General features: G+C 37.8%; 1 protein-coding gene across 2 annotated transcripts in view; it reads left to right on the top strand.

The window, feature by feature from the left end:
- Positions 1 to 25239, top strand: part of atp8b2 (ATPase phospholipid transporting 8B2) — a 57393-nt gene that overhangs the window by 1868 nt on the left and 30286 nt on the right. Inside the window, exons 2-14 of one of the 2 annotated variants that reach the window (XM_049479976.1) lie at positions 1148 to 1305; positions 4358 to 4425; positions 5773 to 6882; positions 20627 to 20685; positions 21158 to 21271; positions 21366 to 21464; positions 21559 to 21620; positions 21778 to 21850; positions 22821 to 22891; positions 22997 to 23076; positions 24235 to 24393; positions 24487 to 24575; positions 24998 to 25194. In XM_049479976.1, the coding sequence (XP_049335933.1) occupies positions 6777 to 6882; positions 20627 to 20685; positions 21158 to 21271; positions 21366 to 21464; positions 21559 to 21620; positions 21778 to 21850; positions 22821 to 22891; positions 22997 to 23076; positions 24235 to 24393; positions 24487 to 24575; positions 24998 to 25194 (1109 nt within the window). In that variant the 5' untranslated portion in view covers positions 1148 to 1305; positions 4358 to 4425; positions 5773 to 6776. The remainder of the gene's footprint in view (positions 1 to 1147; positions 1306 to 4357; positions 4426 to 5772; positions 6883 to 20626; positions 20686 to 21157; positions 21272 to 21365; positions 21465 to 21558; positions 21621 to 21777; positions 21851 to 22820; positions 22892 to 22996; positions 23077 to 24234; positions 24394 to 24486; positions 24576 to 24997; positions 25195 to 25239) is intronic. The other variant, XM_049479977.1, reaches the window with a different exon arrangement.

Below are 25239 nucleotides of genomic sequence, written 5' to 3'. Positions count from 1 at the left end.
CCATTCACTCTCTCCTCGTGTCTCCAACACTGTCCTAATTAATTATTCACAGGTGCAGCCTCGTTCTCATCCGAAGCCACACCTCCACCTTCACTACATTATGTTATTATACTGTATATTACAAAGAAAGATAGCTAGTTAACCTAGGTTATTTTAGTGTCAGTTAACTGCATTCTAACAAATAAACAGAACAATAAATAAATCTGGGAAAACAAAATGTGAGTGCTCAGTTTTGTTTCTTCATATAATAATAATAATAATAATAATAATAATAATAATAATAATAATAATAATAATAATAATACATTGTATTTATATAGTGCTTTCCAATATTCTTTAAGGCACTTTACATACAAAGCAAAACAGACATGAAGCACAAAGTAAAAATTATTATTAAAAACAGTACAGTTGAACAAAAAAGTAAGAATATAGAAGCCTTTTAACAAATGACAAATACACTACACATAAAAGATAAAATGAGACCTTAACTGTAACAGATATAGAAGACATAGAAGATAAGAGTTTGTTGGTTGAAATAACCATTATAAATTAGTGTAATATTTACAGTGTTTTATATAGATAACCACTTTGAAGCCCAGTGTCCAAAAAGTCCTAGGCTTAAATATGTATAAGCAAAAATTTATAGTTAATGGGTATTTATGTTATTCAGCATTTTTAATAAATATATTTGGCTGTAATTTCAGTTATAACCAGTAGAGGGTGAACATGAAACACGAATGTGAAATCATTACTTACAAACTGATAAAAACACACTTTTTTACACACTTGTTTTTTTTATGCCTTTAATATTTTAGTAACATTATTGGACAAAATGTTAAAAGTACAAAACAGCAACTTTCCTCTCACCAGAACTTTCTTCTCAAAGAGTAGACTTACAAGGGTATAGTATTTAAATGTTTTGATGTTTTTTTTAGGCATTATATATTTGCAGGCATTATAAGATTTAAAAAAATAACAACATATAGTTGAAAATGAAAAAAAATCTATTTAATAAAAAAGTTAACATGTAAAACAAAAGAAAAACCACGCCCATCTCTAAACAAAGCCCCGCCCCCGAGCATCCTCTCTGTGTTCGCTGGTGTTTGTAGTGAAGCAGGTCCTGAATAACTGTTCTTCTCACCGGCAGCCTGCACTGACTGACTGTGGAGGAGAGAACATGAGACCTGCAGCATGTGTGTCCTTATACAAGACTGGATATCGCTCAGATAACCTGGAGGAAACTGGACAAAAACCTGAGGGATGTCGCTGAACCTCAGAGCCTAGTCTACAGGAGACCCTGCCCAGGTACTGAGGGTCTTTTTCTATAAATTAAACTGCCTAATTCAGCGATTCTGCAAGGTTTGACCTTTTCTTCTCGCAGGAAAGTGACTTTTATAACGTTATATCTAGTTAGCAATCTTGTCAGCTTTGTTTTACATATCACACTTTAACTAAATAGCTTTAACCCAACATTAGAGGCTGTCACAGTCTGTAAATGATGTAATGTTATCGATAGTGAAAATGTGAATACACACAGTCAAAAAGCTGTGTGCAAGCGAAGATCACACATTCAGTTTGAACAAACTGGAGTTGGAATAGTGTTGAAAAATAAGAATATAAATCAAATAACAACATAGCACATTAATTACAGCTGGTGACACAACTGTTGAATGATGTGTTTTGATGATTTTGCATGATGTTGGCCCTTTAATTCCCAATTAGCACAATGCTAAACATTTAAATTAGGTCAATAACACCATGCTTTACTTAAAAACTCAGTGCAGTTCTGCACTAAAGCTCTGAGAGGCTTCCTCAGGCTGTGGGTACTCGTAAGTCAAATGTCGACTTAATTGAATATCTGGACTTAAGCTGGACCTCAACATTCCAGCCAGAGTGCAAGAGACTTTCTGACTTTGAGCCAAAAAATGTGCTTTATTCAGCGTTGCTTGGAGAAAACGTATAATTCCCCTGAGTGGAGGATAGAAATTGCTGTGGAGGGGAGGGGGTACGAATTGTTATGAGGATTAATGAACAGAAAGAGAGAAATGGGGACAGAAGAGCCGTGCCTAATTTCCTGTAGCAAATGTCATTATGCTTCTGCTCTGATGCTTGTTTCCTGTTTAGACCTTTGAAGAGACAGAAACAGAGAATGAAAGAAAGAGAGAGAGAGATGGGTGGATAAACAAGCCTGGAAGAGATGGACGCTGTAATTTGCATGTGATGCAGACAAGGAATTGTAAAAACAGTCTGAGTAGATGGAGGAGAACAAAAACTAAATATCTCATTTACCTTATTTTATATGAAAACAATGCCATTCTTGTTTTCTTTGTGTTCGAATGTCCTGTGCGACAGCAGATCTGTTGATATAGATTACAAGCACACCGATAATACTTATAATAGGCCTGTCACAATAACTGTTTTTATTGGATTATATATTGTCCCTATAAATAATTGTATTACGCTATATTCTGTAACGTTTCTCTTACAGACTGATGACGTTATTAACTACTGAACATGATTATTGTGGTAATGCTGTGCTAAATAGTTACAAGGAAGGTGGTAGTGAAGTGAAGCTAGTGTTAGCTATGTAATTAGCAGAGCAGCACCATAGAATGAAAGCAGGCAGCCAATAAACATTCAAATAAAAAATAAAAGTTCATTAATACACTCTACTCAAATATACTGAAGGAAATCCAGCTTTACACACCACTTTTTATGCTTGGTATAATTTTATCACATTTTCACAATTACATGGCCTTTCAAAAGCTAAATCAGGCCATTTTCTGGGATTAAAAGCGTGATTTCGCCTGTAACAGGAAATATCTGTGCAAAACTGTGAGATGCACAGCTTTTGACAGGCTGCCGCTTCATTTACAAGCACTTGCCTAGCCATTTGGAGACTATGTGGTTACCTAGTGCTTACGCCTGCTCCCCCTCCCCCTCTTGCTTCTCAGGCAGCAGCAGCCTGTCACTCACACAGACACAGAGACAGCGTTGTTCACGTAAAAAATTACAACATTGTATATCTGCTTCTTGTGTCAAGAATCAAAACATTGCAGCATGACACGTTTGATTTAATTGCCGTAGGTGACATCACACGTTCTGCGATGTGACTGTTGCACATGAGCATATCGCGTTGACGATGCTTAAACAGTATATCGTGCAGCCCTACAGGACACACATAGTGAAACTATACTACATGCTGTGAAAACCATAGACATTTGTTGCAATATAGCTTATTGCATCCACAGGATTGAAGATGTCCATTTAAATTGACACTGAATTTTGTGGCGAGGAAGCAACATTGTCATAGTTTTTTAAGGTCGCCTTGCACTCTGTATCTCTTTGCTTTTTCTCTTTTTTTCGGTGCATTCTTTTAGCAGAAGCAAACAATGTCTCATTAATGCTGAAACTCTGCTTTTATTTCCACATTGGGAAGGTACAGCTTGTTCTCCTGGGCAGAGTTTGTGTTCTAAGTGCTGTCATGTCATTTTGTCTGTTTTTCTCTGGTTACCGTGTAGGCTGAAAGCAGTCCTGGCCTTTCTTTTTATCTAGAAAGAGAGATACATAGACTTTTTCATCGCGTTCTCAGGCTCATGCTGGCCTTACAGGAAACCAGAAGTGCACTGAATATAGAACAGCTAAGCTAGACCACTCTTTAGATCATCAGCATGACTTCATATTGTATTTTGTTAATATGAGTCATAAACATTGTTTGCTCATTCAAAATGATGCACCAGTTTTTAAAGTAACCAAATTAAGGACTCGTAATTCTGCCTTGTCCCACAGGAGCCTGCATAACCTTGCGAATGCTAGGTTTATCATGCAGTTATTATGTATGCTGTGAAATTGAGATACAGCCCTAAAATAATGTAACAAGTTCTTTTGCAATTGAACTATATCAATTTAAAGAACAAAATACACATAGTACAAATAATTTCAAAAATTGAACACTGCTAATATTTTGACATGTTTTGTGTTAAACAATTATAAACGTATTATTGTGTTCGGTATGAAATGTCACATCCCTAACCACCAGGTTCTCTCCAATTCATAATTGTACTTGATATTATTCAATTGTACTGGTTTCCATAGTTTTTAATTCACTCGAGCCCCGAATGAGTGATAATTTAATTTCTTACTTGGCTAGAAATAGATTATTACAGCATGAGGGCACAACACGTCAGCCAATTAAACAGTGACTTTAACTAAGACCTAGCTCACAGACCTCTGCTATAGCTGCGGGGGATTAGATATCACAGAAATCCATGAGTGAGCAGTCATTTGCCCCCGGTTTACCCTTGAGATCCGGTTGACAGTGTGTTTTGTCCTTCTTTGTGTGTGTGTGTGTGTTTAGACTTTCCCATGGGACGGAGCAGCAGAACCTCAGAGGTGTGGAAATGTTCAGAAAGAGGCCTCCCCCAGGTAGGCATCTGTAACTTTTGAGTGATCTCTGTCTTTTTTGACTGTATAAGTGACGCCAGTGATGCTCAGAGTTTTATGAGTGCAATCAAGTAATCATGACAACTTTCGATTTGTTTTAATGGGCTGTCTAATTAGCTACACTGGTGTCTAATTGTATTGTGATTTAACCAAGAAGCTGTTGTTGAAATTAAATGAAACTTTATACGTTTGAATGTACAGATGATACTGTATATGAATTGATTTATACCAGTCTACAAATAAAAGTAGGCTTTATACATATTTTTTGTCAGAGAGTATATATTGTATGATGCTGTATAACATTTTCCAAAGAAAGAGCAAACACAGAGCAGGAGTTCAGTGTTGGATCTTTTTCTGATGATTACATCCTTGCGCATGCAGGAAAATTACTGATTTAAAATTAAAATTACTTTCTGATGGTAGGTGCATGAACTTTGACGTTAGATGTGGTTAGAGTGACCTGTTGGACCCTTAAAGATATTTTAGGATTTTTTAAGATTTCTTTACTTGTTTTGTGTGCTGCTCTAAAACTGATTCTCCTTGACTGGGCCATTTTGGCAGCTTTTTACATTTCTATTTGAGGTATTTATTTAAATACCTTCCTATATACCTCTACATTTACATTCTTCTTTCTGAAAGCCTCAGAGAGCTCTTTGATTATGTTGATGATGATTAACTCACTTAATTACTACAAAATCCACTCTTACCATGTTCTAGTCATCTGCAGCTGATGTGCTTCAACTTTTCTTTATTTTGTTGTGGTTGGACAAAAATATCAGCGCCAGGTGACGCTTTAGCAGTTTTATTTAGTGATGTAACACAGCAACACTTACTGTTGATTTCAGAAGCTATATTACCTTTTATTTTTGCTGAAGTTTATAGTCTCTCCCTCTCTCTCTATTTTTTAAGCTGTTGAGTGTGGAATATGGAGCTACACTTGCGTTTATTTTCTTCGTTTCTTAGTGCTTTACTCTTAGTTAAATTCAAAAACTCAGCACATTACAATATTCCAATTTAAAAAGCAATAAAACCACCCTGGATATTATAACACAGTCAAAAAAAGATCCAGTCTGCAAGGTGTAAAATCACACTAAACCATTATTTTTGCCCCTTCTCAAAATATAGTTAAGTAGCAGAATTTTAATACAATTTTTTCTAACACAGATTGTTTTATACAGGTACACATTTAAATACCCATTAACAGAAGCTTAGTCTTAACATAGAAATACAACAAAAAAACTGAATAAAATAGTAATTGCCCCCCCATATGATTATTTTATGTCAGTAATTGTATCTGCGTGTGTGTGTGTGTGTCTGTGTGTGTGTAAGTGTGTGTGTGTGTAAGTGTGTGTGTGCTGTGTTTGCTCTGTACAATTACATAGAGATGGATGAGAAGCGAGAAGCACTCAGGACATTCAAGGACGCACGTGCTGAAGCTCGAGCAGTTTCAATATTGAGCAGCCGAATAACACCCACTTCACTGCTGGGTCAAAACACACTCACAAACACTCACACACACTCTTACACACACTGTCCCAACACGTGCACGGGCACCTGCCTGGCCCAGTTGTCCCGTGCTCTTTTGTACCCCCCCTCACCCCCCCACCCTTTTCACTTCTGCTCACCCCCTTACCCAACAAGCTGCTGAATACCCTGAGTCTGCAGGGCTCTGCCTCTGGAGCCAGCATGGCCAACCATCCTCAGAGTTGCCCCGGCAACCTCCTCCTCCCCTTCCTATTGGCTGCTTTCACAGCCAATCCCAGGCCTTTTTGATTATGTCATATATAAACAGCGTGGTCGTGCTCGGCCTGGGCTTGGGGAAAGAGGGAGAAAGAGAAAGAGATTGAGAGTGAACGAGAGAGAGAGAGAGAAAGAGAGAGAGAGGAAGATGAGTGCGAGTGTTATCTTAGCTGAGGGTCCGTTACAGAATGATAATGCAAATCAATAGCTCTCACACTGGAGAGAAAGAGACACAGAGAGAGAGAGAGGGAAAGAGAGAGAGAGAGAGAGAGAGAGAGATGTATGGTCTGTATGAGATAAGTGTACGGGACGCAGGATCAGGTGATGCGCGGTGATGGCGGGATGGTCTGGAAGTAGCACTCGGGGAAAGTGAGTCTCGGAGCTGTAACTCGATACGGGACGTCAGCCAGCGGGATCCATTCGCTCAGACTCAGCTTTTAACGTGAGACAGCGACGTCACTCAGAGCTGAGAGGGCCAGAGTGACCCCCATGACTGCGGCAAAACTCAGAGAACACAGAGGACCGAGCGACTGGCCCGACCTGTAGCCACAGAGCTGAGATTTCCACAGTGTCACGGTCACTCCAGGGACAAAATGACCATCCCCAAAGAAATTCCAGACAAGTGGTTCCCCATCATCCTCCCAATGAAATGGGCCAAAACGGGACTCCCCAACAAGGCAAAGAAAAGAAGAGGGGCAGGTACTTATGTTTTTTAAGTTGTTGTTGAGTTATTTTTGACTTATTTATTACTGTTATATTTATATTTGTATTACTTGTTTTTTGTGATCAAGTTTTTATTGAAAGTTTTGTAGACAACAGATATAACAACATTTGTATCGTATTTCAATCTAAGTATATTTTGTTTTTATGTTCTAATATTTTGTTTATTAAATATTTTAAATATTTATTAAAATAATTATTTTTTCACATTTATTATTTAAAATAAGATATTTTAAAATTATAATATTTTATTTTTTGTTGTACTGTAAGTATAGTAATTTATCACGTTAAAGTGTTTTTATTTAATTTTATATATATATTTTTTTTAGAGTTCATTAAAGATGTATATATGTTCGGTATTATGCACCTTTTTTAATTAAATATTATATGATTTTATGTTTTTTTTAACTTAACCTTCAGCTCCACTTCATGTCATGTCATCTCCTGTCTTGTCAATAAAATAAAAAACATCCTTTTCCATCTGTTTGAGTGTGTGTTTGTCATTACCTCGCCAGACAGTCACCTCAAGCTGTGTGTACGTGTGTGTGTGTGTGTGTGTGTGTGTCCTTAGTCAACCTTGTACCTCTTACATTGAATGAGCTACATCTCTTTACATTATACATTATTCCACCTCATTCCATTCAGCTTTCACAGTTTCCTGTGTGATGTAAATTTGATTGCTTTTGCTTTTGATCAGGTGTGTGTGTGTCAGTGTGAAGCAGTGTGTCTGTTTTTCACCTTGCACCACTATTATAGTGTGTGTGTGTGTTAGTGCGCTGATGTGTTCAGAAGGGTAACTGATTGCTGGCTGAATGTCGGTGATGTAATAGTGATGAGGTCTGCAGGATTTCTTCTGTTATATGCTGCGTTATGTTATTTAAACTCCAGCTTTCTTAAACCTGAACGCCTGGATGTTAAACATTTTATTTTAGCTCCTTTTATATTTGTTTAATGTCAGGACCTGTCAGTGTTGTTGTAACTTCAGCTGATTATACTGGCAGAAGCAATGCAATCACTTAAGTTAACAAGTGGGTGCATATTTAATGTGATTGGCCAGTTCCCAGCGGCCTGTGCAGCGGCAGCAGATTTAAGTCCAGAATTTGCCTTAAAGGCAGTTGGCCTAGAATGTCAATTCAGCATGATGCTAATGAACGGTGTATATGCAGTGTGTCTGGAATCGAGCACTATAGCTTGAAATATTTACTCACAGATGATCATTATAATAAAGTACTATTGGCTCCGGGGTGGTGCCACTGTCTAAACATCCATATCATCGTGTGTGTTTACATGCACTTAGAAATATATTCATCACTGGATTACTGCAGTAAGTCGTGTAAACAGCATACTCTGATTTCTTAGATTAAGAAATTTGATAAGGAGAGCAGGATTGTAGGATTGTAGCTCAGGTATCATCAGGTATCGTATTAAATATGACCTGTTGCATCAACCCGACTCTGGTTTGAATCTAGGTGCAATTCTGGCCCACATGCTCGGCTCACAACCGGGCAGAGTGCTGCATGTGCCAATGCCCTGGTTGGTGAGAATAATACAGCAATTAACCCAAGCTGAATGTGCCAACATCCCCATTGCCAAGGATAATAGGGCAACTGGCCCATGCTGCATGCTGCAACACCCCGGTTGCCAAGTATATTATGTTAGTCAGCTGGCGCCCCTTTTGGCAACTCTTTGAATGCCGAATATAAAACACATTTTGCCCAATTCTGCATAGCTAATGCAGAGTCTCAGTCGATGCTGTGATATTAAATTATCTTTTATCTTCTAGCTGTAGTATGATTATATTGCAACTTGATGTGTTAAAAAAAGGTTGAAATGACTCAAATCAGATTTTTTCTTTTTTTTTTCATGGCTGTATAAATGTGTCTAATCAGATCTGTGGTCCTAAATCGGATATGTATCCAATCCATGGACATGTGACATGAATGTGAACGGTCAAATCTGAATTCATGCGTCTTTTAGCTTTTACACATTAGCATTAGCATTAGCACTACATGCTTCTCTCTCGTACCCACACTGCATCTCTTGGTGCAGCTGTGCAGCTATAGCTGCAAAAAAACAGCAAAAGCAAGTCTCTCTAATATGAGGGTTTTTTGTTGTTGGTGAAGCAGGAGACGTTTATACAGGTATCAATGTGCAGCATGTGAGACGTTTCAGGGACAGATTCGTTCACATCCTAATGTGAACGTAGCCTTATTCTATAAAAGCCTTGTGTTCTTCACAGTTCAAATTCACAGTGACGTAGCCACATGAACCACACAACTGCATTTAGGGTCAATTTTGTAGAATTTTCATGTCTTTCTCTCTTCTGTAGTGTTTGTGTATGGTTCTGTGAACTCAGGCCTGAAGGAGGCCGTGTACCACTTACATAATCACTGCTCTCAGTGGTGAGGGTAACCTCATTTTACTTCTCGCGTGCATGCACATCTAAACCTGAGGTCCACTGCAACACGCACACCTTGACATGCCAGACGGATTAGTGATTTTAAGGGTGACTTCATACCCAGACCCAAAAACTAATCTACTTTTAGGTTTAAAGATTTAGATTAGAGTATTTTGACTAAAAGTCTGATGAACAGGGTTAATCACTGACGCAGATACAGTGAGTCAGCTGAGATATGTTTTTAAATCTGAACTTAAGTTGATGTAGTGTAACAGTAATACTGTATAACTCGATTTCTTCAAATGAAGAAGGTATTTCATGTCTGATGTCTCAATTTTTTTGTCCTGTGTCTATCTAGTAATACCAACAAATGGCCAACATAGCTCATTTATTCACATGCATTTGAGCTAGCTTGTGTGGGGACACTGTATGAGCTCAGTAATTGGTGATGTCATGCTCTGAAAACAGGTGGAGGAAAAAAACAGGCCCAAGTTCATAGGTGTGAATTTAGCGAATGTGGTGCTAAATCCTATTAAATGAAAGCAAGCAAACCTGGATAAACAAGTCTGCTTATTGTGCCTGAAAACTGCTATAAAACTCTTCATAAGAGTATACATATACTCTTATGAAGAGTTTAAATGGGGCTTCTTTGGTTTACAGCAGGAGATGCTAGGCTAACATTGCCAGCAAACACTAGTTCACTCTAAACCTGGTTCAGGCTGTTCAAAACCACTGTCTCACCATTCAGCTGAGAGTTTTACTTTATGTTTATAGACTTCAGGTAAACTAGTTCATACCTGATCTGGATGAGTTTTGAGAAATTAGTTTGAGATGCATTTTTGTCTGTGTATTCACTAAGTATACGTTTATACGTCTTATTTGTAGAGATTTGTAGAGATTGGAGTCAAATGGCAGTGTTGTAAAAATGGTGGCTGATTTGTCACCAGGGTGAGGTGGAGGGAGGAAGGCGGAGGGATGCATGGTCGGACAAAGAAATTGTGAAAAGAGGGTACAGAGTTTGTGTGTGTGTGTGTGTGTGTGTATGTAAGTGGCTGATCAGCAGAAGATGAGTCAGGACAGGGGGCACGTGCACTGGCACATGGCTGACAGGGAGAGAGGGGGAAACGGGACAAGAGCGGGCGAGGAAAAGAAACCAAATCCCAGCGCTGACACAGCTCATACCAGTGTTTCAGATCAAAATCTTACCTCATATCAGGACCTGGATTAATCAAGTCTTTGTGGTCATTGTGCGTATAGCTAGTTCTTCTCACTTTTCCCAACATTTTCTGCTGCTGTAGAAAATGGAAACTTAGGGCTAAAATGTTGGGCTAAAATTTTGTCAGTGTGAACTTGGCATAAAACGTCTAAATAAAAAAATGTCACAAGGATATTTTGTACTTGTGAACACTATGAACATTGTAATTGATTTAGTTGTACCCAAGCTAGGTGGAACTGATTGTTCTGCAGCCCAGCTTTAAAATTTTAAGCACCTACCCATTCTTTGGAAATTAAGGGTGTTTAATCCTGCTATTCTGCTTTTTGTTTAAGTAACTGTCTCTACTGTCTAGCAGAGACTCTATGATAAATTCTGAAACATTTCAGCGTGTATATCTTTGCAGTGTGAAGCTGCTTTAATTCAGAACGCTATAAAAAAGTTTGCAGCTGCGCTTTTAAACACATTGTTTTTTTAATGGGACATGCAGTGCAGATGTACACATCATAAAGTTGTGTGTCTGTGAGCAGTGAACGCAGCACACATCACGCATGTAAACAGCATGGAGCAGAGACAGCTTTGTTCATATCTGTGGTAACTAATCAGTGCTTTCCGGCTAATATATAATTTAAACGGCACCTTATCAGCAGTTTAGCTCAAATAAAAGAAGTATATTTGATATCTGGGTCAGATCTAGACTGGATCAAGTTCTCACCACAAGTGAACCACTCCAGAGTTTATTTGGTTGTTTTGATCCGCAACCGAGTGTGATTACTGTTTTCACACCTGCTCAGTCGAACCACACTAAGAGTACAAACCAACCAGAGTCTGTTTTAACTAGACCAAATAGTGCTGGTGTAATAATTGTCCTTAAACAATCAAAATTGTACAGGTTTACACAGTTCTTGTAGTGTGTTGCAATCTGTTAAAAAAAGTATATTATCTGAATATTAGAATTTCATTGAAGTCCATAAACAGTGTTTTTGAAGACTAATCATTGTTGTCATCTATGTCTACTAATAATTGCACTCCAGTTTAAAGCTTAAAGCTCATCTGAAGCTGTAAGCAGTTTACAGTACAGTCTGGCACTATATTACAGCCAGTACAGTGCATTTCTACTGATACTGTACGTTCTCCATCCGTATTATGCTGGTCAGTTTGTGCTCTGTCATGCCAGACCTCCTAGGAGTTGGACCCGAATCAAAGTGAAAGGAGCACTCCTCTGTCACAGGCTGTTTTCCGCCACGGGAGCACAGGCTGTGGCCTCGACCACTGCGGCTAATCAGCAGGCCGTCCTTGGCTGCATTAGTAAAGGGCAGAGTGTTAAAAAGTGCTTAATGGCCCAGTTTAGCAAGCAGCAGCTCCAGCTAGGAACCTAGGCACTAGGCACTACGACATTATGTCATCTGCAGCCAATAGGCAGGTGCTGCACCGTGGGACTTGGAGACGGTGTCGATTTTCACCAGGATTGATTACTGAGAGAGAGAGACAGAGACAGACAGAGAGTGGGAGAGAGTGAAAGAGACAGAGAGAAAGAGAGAGAGAGAGAGAGAGAGAAGAAAAGCAGAAACGACCTTGAGCTGCAGAGGAGGATGAGATTGAATAAAAAGGACTGTGCTAAAAGACTCTTGATCACGAAGCCGTCAAAATGATATTAAAAAAGGCTTTCTGCACCATAGACTTACTGCAGTTCAAGGTGTATGTATGTGTGTGAGTGTGTGTGTGACTTTTAGGATTGATGCATTAATCTTAAGGTGGCATTTTAGCTTCAATTTTGCTATTTATTTATTCAGTTATAATCAGTGGTGAATGATGACTATGAAGACCGTCATGCACCAAGTGCGATTTATTTATTACAATTTATTTAGGTGTCAGGATGTTCATTTGAACTTGATTTTTGCACATTTTCAAAGGCACATTGCCATAATCACACATAGCTTTTAGTTTAACTTTTTAGTTTGCATTATATCTACTTCAGCTTTTACCAAACACTCAAACTACTCAAAATTCAGTAATAAATATCGATTCCCGTAACATCTGTCCACTACCACCTATTACTAGTTATTAGTGACCCAAAACTCACTTTTAATGTGACTTTTAAAGCCAGTGGAGAGATACTGATAGAAATACTGTACAGCCTCCTTTATGGTTTCCTTTATGGTATAAAAAATATTTTACCTTCTTTTTTATTTATCAGAGCTCCTGGGATGCTGGCTTTGACCCAGGGTAGTGAGGTCATGACAAAAGTCATGGTACATCATATAAGTTCATGTCCAATGACATATGGCATGTCGGTGTATTTCGTATTTCTCATGAATGTGTATAAGGGCTGCTGACCTGTTTTGTTTGGCCAGTGTAAAGCAGTGTGAAAGCTTTCACAGCTCAGAGTAGCCTTTTAGCAGGAAACCGCAGCAGAGCAGGACCAGAGGTGTGAGGTAGCTGGTGTTTTTGAAGTTGAGACGGCTCTGGGCTGTGCGTGTGTGTGTGTGTGTGTGTGTGCTTGTTTGACCTTTTGTGATGCACCACTTTTGTGCATATGCAACAGTTGGTCAATTAAGTGGTTTCTACACCTGCTGCCATCTAGACTGGTTTGGTGTGGTTGGTGCAGATCTGTTGTGCCAAATCTTTATATTACAATTATATAATAAACTTTCACATTGTTCTGATGGCTAACAAGAAGATAGACCTAGAGATAAACTGATCAATGTTTTGGGGCTGATCACAATTGCTGATTGTCTCTCAACATGAAATTTATTTTACTTTTTACAATCAGCCACATTAAAAACTGTAAAAAAAAAAAGTGTGAGTCTCCATCTGAGAGAGTTAAAAAACCCCAGTGGCTGAAAAAAGCTTCATATACAGTATTAAAAACTCTATTTGTTCTAGTTTTAAACCGTTTGCATGGTTAGTGGTGTTTGTTAGCTCTGCTACTCACTGTATGGGTGGAACGATGATGCACTGCTGAGAACGGTATTATCTGGTGAGTAGGATAAAAAATGTGTTATCTCTTTCCTTCAGGAGTTTTACGCCTTTAACAAATATGACCAGCAAAAACTGAAAAAAGGCTGCTAATGAGTAAGTGGCTGCAGCTCTAGCTCCGGAGTTCCATCTATCAGTATACTTAAACATTTTATATATTCCAATTGCAATGAGCAAATGTTCTTAATAAATAAAATGTTTTAGCTCTTTATTGCACTTGAAAAAGGTATTATTACTTTATTATTCTATGACTTTATTATTATATATGTGGCATAAAATGTCTTTTTTTCATTACTGGAACAAAAAATTGTTAGATATTCTCTTAGCTTCATTATCATCCAAATCCTGCCAAACATGAACTCTTCTTTGTTCTTCTTTTTTGTCTGTTAGCTTTTATCAATCATCAATTATCAACTTTTTGATTAGCTTCACATTCTTTCAGGCCAACTGTGTTAAGTTGTCTTCTCCAAGGATGGATCTGTAGATGTTCTCAGATCTGCCTTGAGAGTAGACCCTAACATATGTGTTAGATAAAATGATGCTTGGGAAGGCTTGGGAACACCTTAACCTGTATACGTTGTGAGGTGTTATCTTGTGAGTGAGGATAAACGCTGACCAGCATGCACTCTAGTGGCAGTGTGGGAGATTGGTGATGCTGCTAACCTGCCAACTATATGCTTTCTTTACTTATTAGTTGTATTAGCCTCGTAGTTCTAGTGTAGAATTTAAAAAAACGAACCTCAGACACTAAACATTTTTTTTTTTCTGATTAAATAAGAAGTCTCAGTGAAATTTGGATTTTTGGTTAAGCCATTGCTTCTGAGAAAACTGTTTATGTGTGTGTGTGTGTGTGTGTGTGTGTGCAAGGAGTAATCAGGGCAGTCTGTTCATTTTTTAACACTCTCATCAATATTACAGCAGCACAGGGGGATGGCGGACCTCCCGGTGGCATGCCCACGCACACACACAGGCAACGAGGGCTTCCTGTCCTCGGCTGAGGAACGAAATGGGAGCAGTGGTCTGAATTTAAGGCCAGTGTGTGCTTTAGGTAGAAAGTTAAAAGAAGGTTTATTAATAATTATTATTATTTTAAAATATTAATTAAAAAAAATCCCTGTTAAACCACTGACCACCACGTGAGTGCCCCAATTCATACTTTAGGATTAAAATCACTTCACAATTATTACATAAATCGCAAATTCATACAAGCACACACATTTCTGCATAGTTATTATTATTACTATTAGACTGCAAAAGCAAATTCATGCTGGATTTATAATTGGTGTCAGACTGGAAAAACACACACTACTACACACACTGCATATTTATATGTAATTACACATCACCTCACAGCTATTACTGTCAGACTCAAAATACCCAGACACACAGTTATATAGTTATAATGCTTAATTAAAAATACTCTGTAATTATTACTGTATATCTATGAAAGCTATATATATATATATATATATATATATATATATATATATATATATATATTAATGCTTAATTAAAAATACTCTGTAATTATTACTGTATATCTATGAAAGCTACATATATATATATATTAATGCTTCATTAAAAATACTCTGTAATTATTACTGTATATCTATGAAAGCTACATATATATATATATTAATGCTTAATTAAAAATACTCTGTAATTATTACTGTATATCTATGAAAGCTACATATATATATATATTAATGCTTCATTAAAAATACTCTGTAATTATTACTGTATATCTATGAAAGCTACATATATATATATATATATATATATATTAATGCTTAATTAAAAATACTCTGTAATTATTACTGTATATCTATGAAAGCTACATATATATATATATATATATATATATATATATATATTAATGCTTAATTAAAAATACTCTGTAATTATTACTGTATGTCTATGAAAGCTACATATATATATATATATATATATTAATGCTTAATTAAAATATTCTGTAATTATTACTGTATATCTATGAAAGCTACATATATATATATATATATATTAATGCTTAATTAAAATATTCTGTAATTATTACTGTATATCTATGAAAGCTACATATATATATATATATATTAATGCTTCATTAAAAATACTCTGTAATTATTACTGTATGTCTATGAAAGCTACATAAACTGCAAAAATCCTACTTGATTTATAATATTTGAATTGTTTCTGTCTGACTGATTCATGCTGTATTAAAATGTACGATACAGTGTGTGGAATAAGTGACCCACACACCGCAGATTCATACTGGATAAAAATGACATCACACATATTTAAAAGTCAGACTAAAAACCATCATGTATTGGACTTTACCCTGCATTACAGTCACTCAACAGTTAGTACACACACTGCCCATTCCTAATTGATTCAAACCCCTGGTCTCATTTTTATTTATGAATATGTTTTTTTTAAAATGTTAAAATATTAATAACTAAGATGACCACAATGGTCTGTATCTTTTTTTTATACACACAACCATAAAGCCAGTGTTGATGTATGATGCGGCTGTGAGCAGGACAGACTCACTCTGCTTAGCAGTCAGACGCAGCCTCTTTTTCTGCCCCACTGGATTGGGAATGCTGTAAATTTCTAAACACAGACGACTCGGTTGGCAGACTCCCAGACAGAAACGGAATTAGACTCCGGACACACTGGCTTCTGGAGAGCATCTTCTCTGTAATAAACAGCAGTAAAATAAAATCTGGCTCTGGTTAGAGGAAACATTGTATGTCAATTTCCAATTTTGCCAATGCTGCATTTGGAATAGTACATTTAGTTAACTCATTTACTATTTACTACACACACTATATGTCCAAATGATTGTGGACACTCCTTATAATGCCTTCATTTAGCTACTTTAAATTGCACCCATTGATAACTTGGGGTATATTGATCTGTTGCAATATGTTCTTTTGGAAATATTGTTCCAATTTTCATGAACAAAGTAGTGATTTTAATGAATGGTTAATTTGTAAAGATTGGTGTCAGACAGTGGTTTATTTTGTGTTGTGTTTCAACCCCGACTGCTAAATAGCAGCGTTGCACTCTTGACATTAGATCCCACTGTTCAGATTGCAATGTATTGTGATGCATATTGTATTGTAGGGATCTGGCCAATGCACAGCTCTATTCTTGAAACACAACTTATTAGTTAAACTGTTTAAATTGTCACCACAATCTATGATAAACTGCATGACGAGTGCAAACCAAATCTGGATGCTATCTGTAGCAAAAAAATACCTGATAGCATGATAAGCGGTTTTCAATTTTTTTTATTTTTTTAAATAGTCGTCCTAGAGCTGTATATGTACAAGTTACTCGCTGAAATAGAGCTGATGCAAGTGGAGTATTAGGCAGAAATCAATATTTGGTGGAATAACCCCGGTTTTAATCACAGTTTTTTTCATGCATATTGGCATCATGTCCTCCTCCACTAGTCTTACACACTGCTTTTGGATAACTTTATGCTGCATCACTGCTGGTGCAAAAATTCAAGCAGTTTAGCTTGGTTTGATAGCATGTGATCATCCTAATGTAAGTATCTGCTTAAGAAGCAGAGAGTAGGATGTTAAGAGAGAGGAACCTGAAAGTGTTTACCGGTACAGAAGTGAAAGTAGCCAGTTGTTTAGTCCTCAATATATCGGTACTGTTTTTACCTTGTTGTACACATATGAATCATGCTGTACAGTGCACACACCGCATTCAGCCCCTTTTTTTTGCTTTCACAGGTGCATGTAAGCATAGCAACCAACCACAGCACTTCTGCCTGAAACTGGCTGGTGTGGGAGGGGGGAGGGTTGGCTTAGTCATGTCTAGTGTCCAAAGTACAAAGCTGTGTTTCTGTTTCAGCATCTGTGAGCCTTGGACATCCATGACCCTGTTATCAGTTTACAGGTTGCCCTTCCTTTACTAGTGATGCATCACATTTTTTTCGCTGCTTTAGATTTCAATGAAATGCCATGAAATTCCTAATACCAAACAATACATAGTACTTTTAATTTAATAAGAGGGATTCAGACAGAAAGGTTTAGCCACAGACTCTTACAGCTGGGTTAAAACGGCAATTATAGCTAACAGACACAGCAGTCGGCCTGGGCTTGGCTAAGGCAGTTTACTGGTTTTCTAAGCTGGATTACTTGCTGACTTGATGACAGACTAAAGTTCTTATGTAAGCTAACTCTTATGTCTTTTTGGTTCTGTTTTGAGACAAGTTAAGTGCCGCTGCTGCTGCTGAAAGAAATCCTAAATAAATAAATAAAAAAAGTCATCTTGACCTAAATTAGACTTTGTTTGATATAAATTACAATGCCTTTCCACCAAATATTCAGTGTTTCTCTTGTTCTTACCACTGTATTACTAGGCACATCCCACAAAGACCTGCCTGGTGGTTTGGACAGTCATTTGGCCCCTGTGGTTGTATTTTTGTTTTTACTTTACATTTTTTTTTTGCTTTCTTGATTTATGGTGGCATTGGAAACTCAGGATGCTTGCTAGCTAAATGCTAGCTGAATTACTATATAAAAGAACACATCTTGTTTAACTTGTCTAGCAGGCTCTGGTAACATTAAGTATAGTAAAAAAATAAAACTAGTTTCTAACCTCATTAAAACTACAGCTTGTTTTGAAACTGCTGGCCTGAGATGCCGCATTTAAGCAGAAATAGAAAACACAGGGAACATGCTAACTTGTTAGCTTTAAGTCGGTAAAATATTAATTTACTGACACATCTTTTTTAACTACTCTAGCAGGCTTTAGCAACTTTGAGTGAGGGAAACTGGCTCTCCAGCTGTGCAGATTTATATGAATCTATATCTGTTCCTTTGAATAAAAATGTATTTGAATCAAAAAGTCTATTTTCTGAACTCACACCTATGTGACAGGTACCATTGGAACCAGTTAACCAATGGAATTCCCTTCACCTCTCAGTGATTTTAAGGATACTACAAATTGTTTTTGTGCCTCTTGCACAGTTACTAAGTTACAGCTGTGATCTATATTTGTGAGGCATTGTCTCTCTCACAGTGTGCGGTCCTTCACACAAACCAGCAGGCAAACAACGTCTAATTATCCATCACACTTCATTAATCAGGCCCCAGACTGTCCGTGTCATTGATCCTGATGAATAGGCTAATTGTTTCTGATTCACACTCAATTGCCTGATTTGGCCTCACTGTAGAGGAGTGTGACTCATTGATCAAGTCTAAGGGTGTACTCACACTAGGCAATCCGAACCGTGCCCGGGCACGGTTACCTCCCAAAGCACGGTTCGTTTGGCTAGTGTGATCGCTCAAGATGACGTCAGTGATGCGACGCTACTGTAAACGGAGGACGTTTTATACACAATTCTGCATATAATATTTTTGAAAAGGGTTCTAAAGAGCACCATAATGGTTAGTGTTACCCATAATAAATTAGGACTACTATCTACAAGTCCTAAACAACAAACACATTTTATTATTACTTGAGTTTTATGTTTCGCTCCTTTGGTCACTATTTATGTATATAGCAAGTACGTCTACCTTACTGATGAACGTGAATTGTAGTCCGCTAGTAAAGCTGCAAATTTCTCCCTGGACGTCTGCTGCTTGTGTAAAAACCTTCTTACACGTGCAGCACGATTAGCAGTAAATCGTTGTGTTGCACAATCAATGAATCTCTGGTTCAGTTGCGTATTTACACGCCCAAAACGACTCCAGAGAAACAAAAACAACAGTACAATCCTGAACTCCATTGTTTTGCGCGTGCATACTGTTCTTCAAAACAAAAGTCACCTGTTGACGAAAGCGTGCTCGGGCACGGATCGTTTAGCGCAGTGTGAGTGCAGGCCTGCGGGGGAGTGGGGAGGGGGCCGAACCGTGCTCCGGCACGATTCAACCAAAACGGGCCTAGTGTGAGTACACCCTAAACTAATCTCTCAGTTGCCCTTCCACATGCAGGACACTGCCAGACTGCATTAGCTGTTCAGAGCAGGGATCTTAACCCTCTCTGCAAAGCACCAACAGTGGTGACTCAGTGGTTAGAGCGCTGGGTTGTTGATCACAAGGTTGTGGGTTTAGTACCAGTACTGGTACCAGCAATGTTTAGCCCTGGAGCAAGGCTCTTAATCGTCTATGCCTCAATGACCCAGCACTGGAGGCTCCCAGTGGTTAAAACGATGGGTTGTTGTTCACAAGGTTGTGGTTTCAACACTTATTTCTGATAAGCTGCCACTTGTTGGAGCCTGAGCTGGGCTTTTACACCCTCTGCTTTATTTAGAGAGCCTTTTTTAAGGTCCCAAAAGTAGAGGCTTAGTATTCAGACAGTTGGGTTGCTGAAAACAAGGTTGTGGGTTCGATACTCACATATTTTAAGCTGAAAATATTGGGCACTTAAGAGAGCTCACCCTTCGACCCTTCCATTTCAGGGTGCCTTGCCACAGGGCACCACAATGGTGAGTCCATGGTTGGTGCGCTGAGTTGTTTATAACAAGATTGTGGACTTGATATGCTATATCTGTTAGGAATGCCACTGTTGGGCATGTAACCTTCTGGGTTTTTTAAGGGTTGTTGATCACAGGTTTTCCAGACAGTCATCCTACTGTAGTCATATAAAGGTACTATATTTTACTTCCAATGGAAATCTCTGTTTAAATTGCTGTTTAGTCCAAGATTTGCTTAATCCCTGTCTGAGAAACTGCTTACTTACCTTCTAGAGGGCTTTTTTTAGTCCTTTAGAGGGCTGATTTTGCCTGTCCAGATTGTGTTTAATCATTGGAATTGGGAGCAGGAGCAGTAGGAAACTATTGGCATTTAAAAAAAAACAAATTGTGTGAGAAATATTAAGTGTGGTCTTTTGGGGGAACTTGCTTAAAGCTAGTTTCATGCATCTCATACACTATAAACCCAAAAAAATGGCTTAACCATATAGGGTAGTAATAAACTCCCCAGCAGTCTCATTTACCTCTGTGTTTTTTTTTTTATAACTTGGTTCATTAATACAAAATTCAGATGTAATCACATGTAATATTGTCTACGATCTGATGGTGTTCAGGTTGTGGTTGGTTTTTTAAAAGTGAGCAACTTGATAGTTTGAGATGCTTTTTTAATTCTAATTGCATGTCTTTACTGCAGAAGAGGAAAGGAGGGTCCGAGCCAATGACAGGGAGTACAACGAGAAGTTCCAGTATGCGGTAAGAGAAGGTGTACTTGTTAAGAACGTCCTTGTATGTCCACTGTTTGGCTACTTTATTAACTATTAACCCCAAAATGCTGAAAAACTGATTATTTTGGTCAAGTATAAATTGTATTTATCCCAGCAATACTTTAGTAGTGCTATTTTAGTCATAAATTTACCTCAGTAGTCATGTAACCTTTTAAATTCACACAGAGAAAGGAAGCCAGATGTTTGGTAAACAAACAAGTTAGCTCAGCCTTTTTGCTGTTTTTGATCAAATCATTTCGGTTGCCAAATGTTTTCCGCATCCATACTGTATATCTTATCAGGCTATTTAGACTGCTGGGGGATGGATGGCACAGACTGTGCAAGGTGGCAAGGTGGATCTATAAGGGATGGTTTTCATCATATTGTGTTCATATGATATCATACACATTTCTACAGCATTTAAGTGTTTTATTAGTATTTATAATGTGATGTTTCTGCAGAGTAACTGCATCATGACCTCAAAGTACAACGTCATCACCTTTCTGCCAGTCAACCTGTTTGAGCAGTTCCAGGAGGTTGCCAACACCTACTTCCTGTTTCTTCTCATTCTGCAGGTACCACCCACTTATATTTTTATTGTTGAATTGTTGCTGTGTTGCATTAATGTACTGCCTTTCTATCTTTTTAATTCTCTTTCTCTTTTTAAAGTTGATTCCTCAGATTTCTTCTTTGTCCTGGTTCACCACCATAGTGCCTTTAGTGCTGGTGCTGAGCATCACTGCAGTCAAAGATGCCACTGATGACTATGTGAGTCAATGTGAATGAAAAAATAGTATGATATGTAAAAAGAAAAAAAATTAAACCTAAGCGTTTAATGCTCGTCTCTGTGTTTCTACTGTAGTTCCGTCACAAGAGTGACAACCAGGTGAATAACCGTCAGTCTCAGGTGCTCATCAATGGCATGTGAGTATTACACTCACTTTAATCACACATCACCACTTTGATCTACAGTATCAGGAACTGATAACTGATTCAAGAATTCAATCATTCAAGAATCACTCATTATTTCCATTCATGTATTTATTATTTATTTATTGTCTTTCCCTCTCCCTCTCTACAGTCTACAGAAGGAGAAGTGGATGAATGTGAGAGTGGGTGACATCATAAAACTGGAGAACAACCAGTTTGTGGCAGTAAGTCATTAGAGTTACCTCATCAATTTATCATGACATCATCCTCTTTAGTCTTTTTTTAGTTCTCAACCTGACATCTCAAATGTTATTCAACAGGAACTAGTATTGTTTCCCATGACTATTGCCATACCTACAGGATATGTGTGTGAGGTCTCCTGCATGGAATATGTACAGCTCTGGAAAAAAATAATAGACTACTTCAGTTTCTGAATCGGTTTCTCTGATTTTGCTATTCATAGGTATATGTTGTTTTATTCTATAAACTACGGACAACATTTCTCCCAAATTACAAATAAAAATATTGTCATATTGTTCATATTCATAAAGTTTTAAAATTTCAGAAATCAATATTTGGTGGAATAACCCTGGTTGGTTTTTAATCACAGTTTTTTTCATGCATCTTGGCATCATGTTCTCCTCCACCAGTCTTACACACTGCTTTTGGATAGCTTTATGCTGCTTTACTCCTGGTGCAAAAATTCAAGCAGTTCAGTTTGCTTTGATGGTTTGTGATCATCCATCTTCCTCTTGATTATATTCCAGAGGTTTTTAATTTGGTAAAATCGAAGAAACTAATAATTTTTTAATGCTCACAATTTTTTTCAGGATCTGTATGTGTTTTTTTGTCAGGGACATTTTTAGCCAGATTCTGAAGGTCACAATTATTGCCACCCACGGCACTGATTACTGTGGGTGATAATCTCTCTATGACGAATTCCTGGTAAACACATGACATTATAGATTGAGAAATGTTAAATGCCTGCACATTGATGTTCATTGCTAACTTACATCCCGCCAACAGTCTATTTTTACACCTTGTTTCTTTGTCGTTTAATTTGCAAATGTAAACATCACTAACAATTTACAGATAAAGCACACAGCTACTTTAATCTTCATAAAAAAGCTTTGCTCATGCAGTGTGTCTGTGTGTGTGTGTGTGTGTGTGTGTGTGTGTGTGTGTTCTCTGCAGGCTGACCTGCTCCTGTTGTCCAGCAGTGAACCTCATGGCCTGTGTTATATTGAGACAGCGGAACTGGACGGGTGAGAGTGTGACACCTTGTATAGACAAAGTCATTTACTGACTAAAGTGAAATTGTCTCTGTTTGTTTATTTGTTTGTTTGTTGGTTGTTTGTTATCTGTTACAGTGAGACTAATATGAAGGTGCGTCAGTCTCTGTCCGTCACCTCAGAGCTGGGAGATCCCAATAACCTGGCTCAGTTCGATGGTATGTACCTGCTTCACATAGAGATAAATATATATATATAGAGAGAGAGAGAAAAATAAATTTGAATTGCTGAGTCAAAAAGCATCAAAACATGGATGACCTGAAAGCATGTGTGACCTTTACACTGATAAACCTTTACTGCTGAAGAGCTGAGACAGATCTCACCCACACTTCCTGCTCTCTCACTCAGCAGCTAAACAGTTATACTGTTATAAGTATATAGTAAAGTATATAGTAAAGTGATTTAAGGTAGCTTATAAATTTATGAGGTCTGGTAGACCAAGAAAACTGTCAGTAAGAGCTGCTCATAGGACTGCTTGAATGCAATCAGTACCCCTGTTTGGCCGCAAAAAAACATTAAGAATATTGCGACAAAATTAGTGGTAAAAAAGTTAAAACAATTAATCACAATGGAATTCTCTTTTTATACCTAAGGACTAAGCTTTGGAAAATGGTTATTTAAATGTGAATAAAAGAATTTGAGCTAGAAACGTTGCTTTAGCATGAATGCTAATCCAGCAAGCTACTTATCGAGGCATCAGCTATTTTTTATCCACGCTTCATTTTCCTCCAACTTGTTGAAACAGCGACGCTGTGCAGAAGACTCTTAGTCTCTCCCTCTTTCCTCTACTCTCTCTCTCTTTATATTTCACACACACAAATATGTGTAAGGGTTTAAGAGCTTATTAAATTGGGGTATTCATTACAGATCATTACAGAGACTTTATTTAAAAGTAGTTTAAAAGTAGTCGTGCAATATGAAAAATAAATCCTGTATAAAGGAAAAAGATGCATCAAGATCGATTATTGTTTCATAATCGCACCGCAGAGCTCTGCGATGAAAAAACAAATTAAATTGTATGGCGCCAATAGATTCCCCACCCTTAATTGATAGCATCTTTTTAAACTTTAACTTTAAACTATAAACTATAACTTTATGCTGCTTTACTCCTGATGCAAAAATTCAAGCAGTTCAGTTTGGTGGTTTGATGGCTTGTGATCATTTATCTTCCTCTTGATTATATTCCAGAGGTTTTCAATTTGTTAAAATCGAAGAAACTCATTATTTTTAAGTGCTTTCTTATTTTTTTCTAGAGCTATGTATATAATACTGTGATATGTATCCCTAAATTACATTGTCTCTCTCTCTGTGTGCAGGAGAGGTGGTGTGTGAGCCTCCCAATAATAAGCTGGACCGTTTCTGTGGCACTCTGTACTGGAAGGACTGTAAATACGGCCTGAGCAATCAGAACATGCTGCTGAGGGGCTGCGTCCTGCGCAACACAGAGAGCTGCTATGGCCTCGTCATATTTGCGGGTGTGTTCAGCACGTTTCTCTCTGCTTCTCTGTGATGGAGATGTTATAACTGTGCTGTGGCGTTCTCAGATGATGCTGACGATGTGTTTGCAGGTCCAGATACCAAGCTGATGCAGAACAGCGGGCGAACAAAGTTCAAGCGGACCAGTATAGACCGGCTGATGAACACACTGGTACTGTGGGTAAGGATTTTTTTTATTCTAATTGTGCAGCAGTCCGTGAATGGAAATTAGCTGCTATGTTGATTTTATTTAAAAATAGAGGTATTTTTAAAAAAAATGGCAGGTTCTCTCTTTACAATCCAAGACGGAAAGGATGAGACTGAGTTTCTTCCCTCAGGCTATTCGGATACTGAACCAGGTTAAACTCTAAATCACAACACATACACTGGACACATAACTTCTTTATAACTTTATAACTGCTTGATATGTACTCCTCTGTACATATATTTATATATAATCATACCATAAAACCTTCTCTTAGAAAGCATGTTCTTTGTCAAATGTTGTTTTTTTTTTTTTGCTGTAAATTGGATTTTGGGCTGAACTAACGCTGTAATAAAGCAGATCTTGATTTCTGATCTCTTTTTCTCTGTCTCTATCAGATTTTTGGATTCTTGGTGTGTATGGGAGTCATCTTGGCCATAGGGAACGCGGTGTGGGAGAGAGAGGTGGGCTTTCTCTTTCAGAGTTATCTCCCGTGGGACCCCCCTGTCGACAACTTCCTGTTTTCAGCCTTCCTCTCGTTCTGGTCCTACGTCATAATCCTCAACACTGTGGTGCCCATCTCCCTTTATGTCAGGTAGGCTGGACTGGTACAGATAAACTGTTACTGTTACTTTAATGT

The sequence above is a fragment of the Astyanax mexicanus genome, chromosome 6 (genome assembly GCF_023375975.1).
Source record: "Astyanax mexicanus isolate ESR-SI-001 chromosome 6, AstMex3_surface, whole genome shotgun sequence".
Taxonomy (NCBI): domain Eukaryota; kingdom Metazoa; phylum Chordata; class Actinopteri; order Characiformes; family Acestrorhamphidae; genus Astyanax; species Astyanax mexicanus.
Note: the sequence above shows the minus strand (reverse complement) of the source record. Positions and strands in the feature narration are given on the sequence as shown.